The following is a 10,239-nucleotide window of genomic DNA, read 5'->3' as shown; positions in this document are numbered from 1 at the left end:
TGAAAAACTAGTTCATGTTTTTATTACTTCCAGGCTGGACTACTGCAATTCATTATTATCAGGATGTCCAAAAAACTCACTGAAAAGCCTTCAGCTAATCCAAAATGCTGCAGCAAGAGTCCTGACAGGGACTAGAAAGAGAGAGCATATTTCTCCTGTTTTGGCTTCCCTTCAAACCCAGAATTGAATTCAAAATCCTGCTCCTCACATACAAGGTCTTGAATAATCAGGCCCCATCTTATCTTAATGACCTTGTAGTACCATATCACCCCATTAGAGCACTTAGAGCACTGATCCTGCACTGCAAATTATCTGGTGCTTGCCATGATTTAAAATCTTATTTTTAGACAGGCCAGATTATTTGCCTTGTTTTAAAAAAGATTTACTTGTTTCTAAGTCTGGATTTTAGATAATAAACTTAAATCGAGAATAACCATATAATTGTGTCTATATTAGTACAGAAATCCAGAAATGGGAAGAATAACTCTTAAAATAGCCTACATTAGGTCTCTCACCAGATGTCTCTCAAAATATCACTTGTTTCAAGATAGAGTGACAAACTCAATTTGCTTGATTTAGGAAATTCACACAAGGCATCTGTTGAAAATATTATTTATTCAAAATCATGTCTGACTTCAAAGTTGTACATATAAGGGAAAAAAATTAACCACAATTTATGATACAAATCACATTTCAAAGACAGCTGTTTGTCCCAGCATGCCAGCATTATGTGGTACAACATTGACATTGGTTTAGGGAACATTTAATGACTGTCAACTGATATCATCACAAACTACACTAAGCCAATACTTGGTGCAACCCTAATCTTAAGGGTGATTTCTATGGGAAATAATATCAGAAAGACTGTATTTGATTGGAACAAACACACTGTCCTTAAAACTAATAGAAAAGTATGAAGTGTAATCAATGAGCTCATGGGCTAATTCTGTAGCTTGAGCAACAATGGGCACAGTTACTTCATATGCCAATAAGTCTTCATTTAAATTCAAAGTTTCATAGCATTGGTACTCAAAAGCAATAAAAGATGAGTCAATCAAAAAGATATCCTTTATCAGTCCAAACACAGGGAAAGTGCCATCCACATCTGCAATAATCATGGACTTCCCAGCAATGTATTTATTGCCATTTAGAACATACCATTTCACTGAGACAACAGACTGCATGACATCTATTCCAAAAAATTCTTTAATTTTTTTCCTAACATATTCATTATTTTTAACAGCTGATACTGGCCCGGATTCCTTTTCTTTCGCAAAAATAGGATGTTCAGTGCCTATTTCATTTTGACAACACTCAAGAAATTGATTGTGGTTTGCTAGGGATTTACAAACATTTTTAAAATTTAACTTAGAAGCCCACTGTTTAAAATAGGAGTGCTTTGCCTCAAAGCGCATGCACATACTCCTTATTAAAGGTCCAAGGGATAAGATTTGACTGGGAAGATGCAACATATAATGTTGCTTAGGTATTATATTGGCTTCGGGAAAAAGTTGCTTGAACTGATACAGGTGTTCTTCAATCATATTTCTCAGTTGCAATACAGTTTGTAAAGAAATAATGGGAGCAAGAACTATTTGAACTATCATAATTAACTTTCTAATAAATACAACATACTCACTCTCCACACCATACAAAAGAAAAAGTAATATTTTTAAAAGAATTAGCATCTGTCCACAAGACTGTTTCAATTTGTTGTCGTTAGCCGCTAAAGTGCCAAAGCTAATAGGACATGGTTTATCCCGTATTTCAAGAGGTGAGTAAGGAAAATTTTGAATGTCTGAATTAAACTTGTCTAATTCCAATTGTCCTGAGAGAATTAGGTGTTTTAATACAAATTTAACTTCCATTGATGCAACACCTTCAAAAATAACATGCATTATGTCCTGTGGAGTTTGTTTGATCAGGTCAAATGCAGGAACATCAACTAGTCTGCTTCTTCTATTAATTCCATAAGTAGTTTTGAGGGACGCTTTCAATAAATCTGTGCTTGCTTTATCTATTTCAAAACACTGCCTGATATGTTTCTCCAGAGTTCTTTGAACAAACTTCTTCTCCTCAAAAACACTTTGCATATCATCAAAGTTGCATTCACAGTGTCTACATTTGCTATAAGCAAAACCAATCCCTTCTTTAAAGCCAGCAATCTCATGCTGGGCTAGCGTGTCTCCGCAAATGGCTATAACAGCACCAAACAATTCAATTTCACCATTTGACATTTCAATCCTTACACCATTGTAAAGCAGTGATAGATCTTGAAGTATTCTTTTCAGTACAACATCAATACCCCACTGAGAAATGTCACTTGCTTTAGCAATAGCAAGAAGTCGTATTGCAGCTAACTTTGACCTAAATTTTGGATCAATATTTCCTAAAGTATAATAAAACATGACCAATTTGTTTGCAGAAGCATGGGACCCTAAGGGGTTACATATTTCAATTTCATCTGTGTACAGTATTAATTGCAATGCATTTGGCCTCTGAGAAAACAAGGGGTGAGATGTAAAGAGGGACCCGTCTCTAAAATCATAGAAGAATCCCTCTCTGCTTCTTTGTGGTGCAGTGTTCAACATGGTAAAGATTCTCTCATTAGTCATTAACTGCTTTAGACTTTCAATTAATGGTACATAGTAAAAACTTTTGTTCCTTAAGGACATGACCCTTGAAAGACCTTGCTTTACCCAACATATCTTCTGGGATACTACTACTTCCTCGGCGTTGACTGGACAGAACATTTCCCCTATGGCTCTACGCTGTCCATATGCAATGGTGGAGAAAGGATCCATGAATTTATCAAATGTAGCCAAAGCCTCATCTTGAAGCTGAGTGGTTCCCTCGGCATTATCTTCAAACACTGTCTTCATTCTTTCCTTGAGCGTATCCAAAAGAACAGCCTGATACTGTTGCACTCCTGAGATGATATGTTTGACCGTTCTCTGTGAAAACATTTGAAACAAAAGTAACTTATTCTGCATTTATATTAAAAAAAAAATTCTGAATTCCATTATGAACAAGTAAGACATTGATTGCCTTATGTAATGTATTGATCAATTAAGACTATAACATACCTGTGATAAGTGGCACTGTTCTTGAACACTGATAGCAAAAGCTGCAGCAGATCTGGTAATATCGTGTCTGGTAAAGGATGTTTTAGCAACAGCTTCTTCCTTTAGAGCAGAAAAACAAAGTTAGTCCAAACTCCTGGCCAATTATAGAAATTCTTACATAACAGGTATAATCAGTTACACCTAATGATTGGTCCATTAAAAAACAAAGTGCATGACAGTGATTAGTGTTACAGTTGTGAATATTCAATATAATATAAGATAATATAATATTCATTCTTTGGAATAAAGAAAAAAAATGGAAAAGAAATCAAAGACAAAGAAACAATAAAAAAGGGGTTGTCCATTGTTTTGATGAGGCTAGGGATTGGATTCATGAGAATGAGATTTTATCTTTTTAAATAATGAATTTTTGTTCGCACTTAGATATTAGTTTCTTTACATGTTTGTTGTATTTATTAAATTATTTATGTATTTTTAAATCACGTAATTTAGATTTGCACTTAGAATTTATGTTAGTATTAGTATATGGATATATTTTATTGTATGCATTTATTAATTTATTTAATTTTCAAAAAAATCATTCTTATCCATGTTTTGGCAGTATTTCTAGCCAACAGATTTTTTTTACAGTGCTTCCAAATACTCTGTGTCTTACCTGAAACTGTAATTCCTACGAGATACCCAAATTGCTGTCACATTGAACGATTTAAACGCGCTGAGAGTGTCTTTGATGCAAACTTCACCAGGAGACATGCCAGCCGCAGAGTGTGTGCCTTCTCCGGCTGCAGCATAGCCTGTACTATCTACACTGAACTGCTATTCTGTTTATTTGTTTTTCATTTCATCCTGCAGGATGAAATTGTGATTTAAAATCCAACCATGGTGGAAATCGCTTGTAACAGTTTGAAGAACAATATCTAGCGGTATAATATCGCGAGATCTCGTTAAATTTCTCTTGATTAAAAATGGAGAAAATGATTAAAAGTAATATAGGACCAAATACGAGGAGTTAGACATAGCTAAATTTGTCATCAGAAGCCACACTACATTTTATTTAATTTAACACTTACCGCGCTCGGGCTGTCAACAACCTGAGGCTCCTGCACTTCAGGCCAAGATCCACCAGTTGATATTTCCACGGTGCTGGTTGTTGTTGCAGTACTACAGTTGGCAAAGACTGAAACACCAAAATTTTCCGATCCTAAAGAGTGGGATGTTGGGGGGATCCTCCATCCTCTTGGTGGGCTTCCATTCGTCAAATACAGAGGGTGCGTCCGTTTAATGTGGCGAAAGAATGAGTTAAAAACTCTGAAATCTTGTTCACAGCCATCTATTCCACAGTAAACCCAAAAATCCTGCCTTCGACCATGAGCTGCATTTATGTGGCTAAGGAGCACCTTCAGAGTTAAAGAAACAAAGATAAAACAGATCATACATCTCCAGAGCGCCATGGTGAACTGTTTTCGCGCAGTAGCAATGCAGCTTTACTTTACCGCTCTCCACTGAAGGCCACAGATGAGAGTGTGGGACCATGGGAAAGGTAGGCAATTTTAAAAATATATGCATCCTTAATTATCCAATTTTTCAGGTTTAAATTACATCAGTTATATTTATTTTTAGGCAATAAGTGTTTAAGACTGAATTTATATTTTTATTTTCTTTTTTTTTACTTAAAAAAAATTAAATATAAATAATTTTCTGCATGCGCATTCTCAGTTCCTGTCGTGACGTTACTTTCACGCGGGACAAACTCTTTTCCCCTGCTTTGTTAACCATCAGGACCGTTAGGAAGATCAAAATTATTTATCTAAACAAAGTGAACAGTAATTTAAGGTTGGTAACATTAAGTTGATTTGAAAAATACTATGGTACAACGGTGTTATTAAGATAAAGTCGTGTTTTGTGAGGGCTGCTAGTTAGCAATCTAGCTAATGTGTTAACTTTAGCTAAATGATCTTATTTAAGCTGTAGGATATTTCCAGGCACTGTGAGTGGAGGCTTTGGAACCGAACTAGAGAACTGCTGTCACGGCATGGACAACTTTGACGATGCCATACTGTCTGTGTTGCAGGGTAAGTCTTATTTTTCAGTTATTTTGGTACGTTAGCTAAGCAGCCTTAGCATCTGTTAGCATCATTTCTGAAACTTGGAGCTAGGATTGCACTCTACTCTGAACTTTATCCACATTATAGCCTTGAGCTGTCTTTGCCAAAATAGACTTGGAACATCATTCTTGAAGACAGCCAAAAATAGTTTTATTGCATTCCCAAATATTTGATAAACTGTTTTAAGTTTGACATTTTATCCTGTTAATATTACTTATTGCTAAAATACATTTATTGACAAAAAAAATGACCTCAATATGTAATAAGCCACGCCCAGGAAAAGAGAAATAAATATCACTTTTGAAGTTGTTTTTCTCTTTTACAGCTGCGAATATTGATGAGGAAACTTTGAGGAGCTTTACCCGGGATGACCTAAAGGATCTTTTTCCGGGCCATGAAAATTTCTTCCGTAGAAAGAAGATTTGGGATTTTATCAGCCAAAAGGTAAATACACATTATACCACTAAGAAGATGATTACTGTCCATATTGTCTAGCATTAATTTGCCTAATTGTGTATTTTTGTTTATATCCCACAACTGTTATAGTTTAAGAGTACTGACCAAGATGCCAACACTTTCCATCGAAGCGAGAGTAACCCCTTAGGCTTTGATGTGTCACAATGTCAGCCTCAAACTTCCACTCCCATTTCCTACACTGCTGACAAAAAAATGAAAATGCCAGACCCACCAGAGTATGTGGTGTATACAGATTCAGAGTTGGACATGGTGCGCAGTCAGTACTTTGCATTGCTCCACAGTGGAAAGGAAAAGGACTGTAGGATGTCGAAGGAGCTATGTTGCAGACTTGTAAGGAACACCGTCACCAGCATGGTTGCAATCTTCCGTGCTAGTCCCATGGGGAAAGAAGTAACATACCCCTCCAAACTCGAAATGAGAGCAATGTCGCAGAAGATTGTCGACTATTACCCCATGTTACGTGATGCTGACACACACATGCCATACGTAAGTCATTCTTTACTCACTACAATATCTAAAATTGAGCGAGATAAAAAAAAGAATGTACAAATATATATTATTTTACCACAGCTGACCATCTACACCAAACTGTACAAACGACTCCAAAATATGAAGTCTCCAAGGAAGAGGCAGGGCTCCATGCCACAACGAGGCAGGCCCAGGAAGACTCTTTTCAGCTCAGATGACACAGACAACGGGACTGAAGGTGACCTAAGTGGTGAAGCAAGTGGTTCAAGTGACTATACCATACTTCTTGAGAGCAATGATGACCTCAGTGAGGATAACTCAAATGCAGGTGTGTACTTTGGTCTGCTGTACTAATGACTTTTGGACATCTAAAACTTCAAAGAGACCACCTGCCCTCAGTTTTCTGTTCAGAGTGCATCACAAGATTTATACAGTGTTGAGTATTTTCCTTAACTTTCTAGCTATTCCCTGTTATTACATTCTGTTCATCTTCTGTTTTTTCCTCAGAGAAAGAATCCCAATTGCCGCTACCCTCCACTGTACCAACTACGTCAAACAATACTACCCTGGCTTTACCACTATTATCCAAGTCAGCCTCATGCTCTGCACCCAGGGCTGATATAGGTCCTTCAACTGCACCTCCAGATGATGTTGTTGGTAAGTCCACCATCACCCTTATCTACCTCTGTCTGACTGTGGTTCCTCTTACAGCTCTTTCCAAAATATGGTTGCAGCAATGAACCCCGTTCTAAGTGTTTATTCCATAAATCATAGTGGTTTGGCATTAACTCGAGTTGGTGTGTAAAATCAACATATGATAGATCCCTCATTCCAGTTTGCCAGTTAGCCATAGTAAGTATTTTAACACTTTGTGTTGTAATGGGTGTTACTCAGTGCTGATTATTTACACATGTAAATCCTCATGCTGGTCACATCTATCATGCCTTATCACAGTGTTTCTGTCATAGATCAAATTACCTAAAATATTTTTATCCATCAGCTCATAATCACTGTTCACACTGATGTGAACGATATACACAGTAAACAACCTTTACCTTATTTTCACCACAGCTTTATTCACGGGCATCTTAAACTGTCGTTTTAATATTTGATTCTGTTCAAACTAACAATTAACATAAATCCATGATCATTATAAGAAAAGGACACAAAGGGAAATGATCAGGACATATAGGGTCAGTTCATTACTCAAACATATTTAACCTAAACATTAATTCTCAGAAATATTATACTTAAAAACAACCATGCAACTAGAAATGACTGATTAGAAAAATCTGAATTTTGTGAAGTCTAGTTACACCATGTCTTACAATTGCTCTTTGCTTTCCCTAGCAGACCATGACAGCCTGAAGATGCAGGCAAGACATTACAAAACCTTGAGCAACATGTACAGGAAACCCAATGCAAAACCCAACCAAAGTGACGTTGCTCAAATTTTGGACCTGGAGTTTGAGGCCAGACGAACTTTTATTGACGCAGATATTACAAGGGAAGAAGACAGGCCCAGAAAAATATTTGAAGCATACCCGTGCTTCAAAGACATACAAAATGTAAGTTCAACTACCTTCAGTTAAATTCCTTGCTTTCTCTGGATAGGTTTAGTTAGTTCTTGACTAACTGAGCACAACTTTGTCATAGGCGATGGATGAACTGCGTCGCATCATTGGTGGCTCCAACTGCAAATACATAGATCAAATGAAGGGTCGATGGGCAGAGTTTTGTTCGAAAGTGCAGTTCTATGGCATTTGGAAGAAGGTCCTGAAACCTCCTCTCCCCTTGGATGTACGTGGAGGTAAGTGGCCTTTTCATACATTAAATCCACACATCAGATATGTTCGGATTGCTTTGTTGAGATACTTTTCTCTGTTCACAGTGGATTTTACTGTCACTCTCTTCAATGCACTTCCATCTCTTTTTCCTTCAAAAACTACACCACCAAAGCGGCTGGGAAGTGCCAGTGAGGCTCTCCTTCATATCCTCAAGGTGAGAACAGCTGCAATACCAGCCACTGTAACTTGTACTCCATTTACTTGTATTGTTATTATTAATATTATTATTTTGCTTTTCCTGCTTAATAAGAGTAGGTCGAAGTTCAATTCAGCAGGGATTAAATTACTCCTTATTCAGGATTTCTTAATTGTTATTCAAAACCTACTCCAGAGAGGCAGCACAGAGCAAAAGCACATTGCAGTTAGGATACAAGTAGAAGCAGTAAAATGATATATTTAAAAAGGCCTTCAAAAACTAGAATATGTAACAAAGTTAAAAGAAATTGTTTTAAAAAACAAATGAGAAAAAAAGCACAAATAGACATGATAAAAATGCTGCAAATTAGAGAAAATTCATGCTCAGAATTAATACATTTCCAAAATTTCATATTTATGTAAGTCAGATATTTTATATTTATTTCTTCTATTCCAACAGTAAATCAGTTGGAGCATTCTAAACTCTTGATATTGCTATTTGTGTCTTAAGCTGTTTGGATGCACAGCAACCCTTTCATTTAAAATCTTGAAGAATTTGTCCTTTTTTTGTGCTTCTTCTAGCCAGGTGAAGATGCAATGCTATACCTGGAGAAGCGGCCTCTCTCCTCCCCAGTGCTGCTTTTTGATGGAACAACCAGCATTGTTGCTGTAGGAAACATACCAGTGACCACTCTCCCCTTGGAGGATTTCTGGGAAGGAATGTTGGTGTTGATGGCATATTACTACACCTTGCACTTAACATACCCAAAATGTGTTGCAACGGTCCTCTCTGTCATACAAACTGAGGTAATCACTGATGCCATCCATGATCAAGATGCCACTAGTGCATATAAGAAAGCAATAGCTGAGTGGAAGTCGTTCTTTGAAAAATAGGTGAATACCAAGCAGGATTTTATCAGGTCATTTGCAGTTTGTTTAGTTTTGTAGTACGTTTGTACAACTTTGTTCCTAATTTGCCTAGCAATGTCCTGAGAAACGGCTTTACTTAAGATGCTTTACAAATGAAAGTTGTTGTTTTTTTTTCTTAGTGACACTTTACCTGAGGCATGTAAAGTTTTAAGTCAGTAATGCCATTATTTATAACATTGTGAGACTATGTGACTGTCACAAAAGTTTAAGGCCAAAACTGTAATTTTTTTTCTGTGTTTAGGCCTTTTAAAGGGTTGATTTAGACTTTTAGGGATTGTGCAGCAGCCCTATTTTGTTTAAAAAAAAGGATTTTGTTCTCATGAGAGAAATATATCACTCTTGTCCTGGTTGTGATTTCAGTAGAAGCCAAGGAGTAGGAAAAAGGTCTGTTTTAAGGTTTTTTTGCCTGGATTTAATATTGATTCGGCTCTATTTTAAGATAAGCCAACCTGAATCAAGAAACAAATTAATCATATTTCACTAATATTGAGTAGTTTTTCATAGTATTAGAACTATTTTTCTCGTTGCAGTGCATTCATTTGCTGCAAGTAAGAATTCAAAACATAAAAAAAGACTGTAATTTAGCATATTTAACTAATATTTGGGACTTGATATCAAGTAATTTTATCTTAAATTGAGCTCTTTAAAGCTTATTTTAACCCTCTTCAATTCTCAAATGTGTTCTTTTATTTCTGGATTAAAAAATCTTATTTCAAGATTTCTTATTAAGTAAAATAAACTTGCTGCATGGACAGATAATTTCACTTGTTTTCAGTGCTTTTTGTATCAAATGTAGTATTTTTTTCCTAAATATAGACTAGCCATTTTTGCAGTGTGAATCCTCCCGTAGTTATGCTGCGATAGACGTAGGCTGCCGGGGATTCCCATGATGCATTGAGTTTTTCCTTTCCAGTCACCTTTCTCACTCACTATGTATTAATACAGCGGTCCCCAACCCCCGGGCCTCGGTACCGGTCCGTGAGTCGTTTGGTACCGGGCCACGAGAGTTGAGAGTTGAGGCTCAGGTGTGAAATGTATGGTTTTCAGGATTTTTATCGTTTTTTTAGTGTTATTTTGTTATCGTTTTTATCGTTAACTCGGTTTTCCTGGGTCTTTTCACGTGTGTTATGAATAAATCTTCTTTTTTTACGGTACCGGTACTAGGCCGGTCCGTAAAAATATTGTCGGGCA

The 10,239-nt window shown here is 36.6% G+C and overlaps 2 protein-coding genes across 7 annotated transcripts; one reads left to right on the top strand and one right to left on the bottom strand.

Annotated features, from left to right (window-relative positions):
* The first annotated feature begins 340 nt into the window (after positions 1 to 340).
* Positions 341 to 9,373, top strand: LOC147309080 (uncharacterized). 5 transcript variants are annotated; one of them, XM_086271283.1, is made up of 10 exons: positions 344 to 4,919; positions 5,052 to 5,158; positions 5,517 to 5,635; positions 5,738 to 6,154; positions 6,239 to 6,464; positions 6,644 to 6,793; positions 7,487 to 7,704; positions 7,793 to 7,946; positions 8,028 to 8,137; positions 8,701 to 9,373. In XM_086271283.1, exons 1-10 carry the CDS (start codon positions 4,789 to 4,791, stop codon positions 9,010 to 9,012), a joined length of 1,944 nt encoding a protein of 647 aa, XP_086127409.1. In that variant the 5' UTR covers positions 344 to 4,788; the 3' UTR covers positions 9,013 to 9,373. The 5 variants fall into 5 exon arrangements, with proteins under 5 accessions (XP_086127408.1, XP_086127410.1, XP_086127407.1 ...); XM_086271282.1 differs by having other exon boundaries at positions 341 to 4,919; positions 7,490 to 7,704; positions 7,793 to 8,137; XM_086271284.1 differs by having other exon boundaries at positions 343 to 4,626; positions 5,069 to 5,158; positions 7,793 to 8,137.
* On the bottom strand, positions 634 to 5,982 carry LOC147309081 (uncharacterized). Of its 2 annotated transcripts, XM_086271279.1 has the most exons (3): positions 4,157 to 5,982; positions 3,087 to 3,185; positions 634 to 2,954 (listed from the first exon to the last, which is right to left on the bottom strand). In XM_086271279.1, the coding sequence occupies exons 1-3, from the start codon at positions 4,535 to 4,537 to the stop codon at positions 828 to 830; spliced, it is 2,607 nt and encodes an 868-aa protein (XP_086127405.1). In that variant the 5' UTR covers positions 4,538 to 5,982; the 3' UTR covers positions 634 to 827. The 2 variants fall into 2 exon arrangements, with proteins under 2 accessions (XP_086127405.1, XP_086127406.1); XM_086271280.1 differs by lacking the exon at positions 4,157 to 5,982 and adding an exon at positions 3,742 to 4,131 and having other exon boundaries at positions 634 to 3,185.
* Positions 9,374 to 10,239: the final 866 nt, after the last annotated feature.

The sequence above is a fragment of the Aulonocara sp. 'chitande type north' Nkhata Bay genome, linkage group LG18, assembly GCF_057382095.1.
Source record: "Aulonocara sp. 'chitande type north' Nkhata Bay isolate Kocher_YH1m ecotype deep benthic linkage group LG18, A_spYH_male_GT1.1, whole genome shotgun sequence".
Lineage (NCBI taxonomy): Eukaryota > Metazoa > Chordata > Actinopteri > Cichliformes > Cichlidae > Aulonocara > Aulonocara sp. 'chitande type north' Nkhata Bay.
Note: the sequence above shows the minus strand (reverse complement) of the source record. Positions and strands in the feature narration are given on the sequence as shown.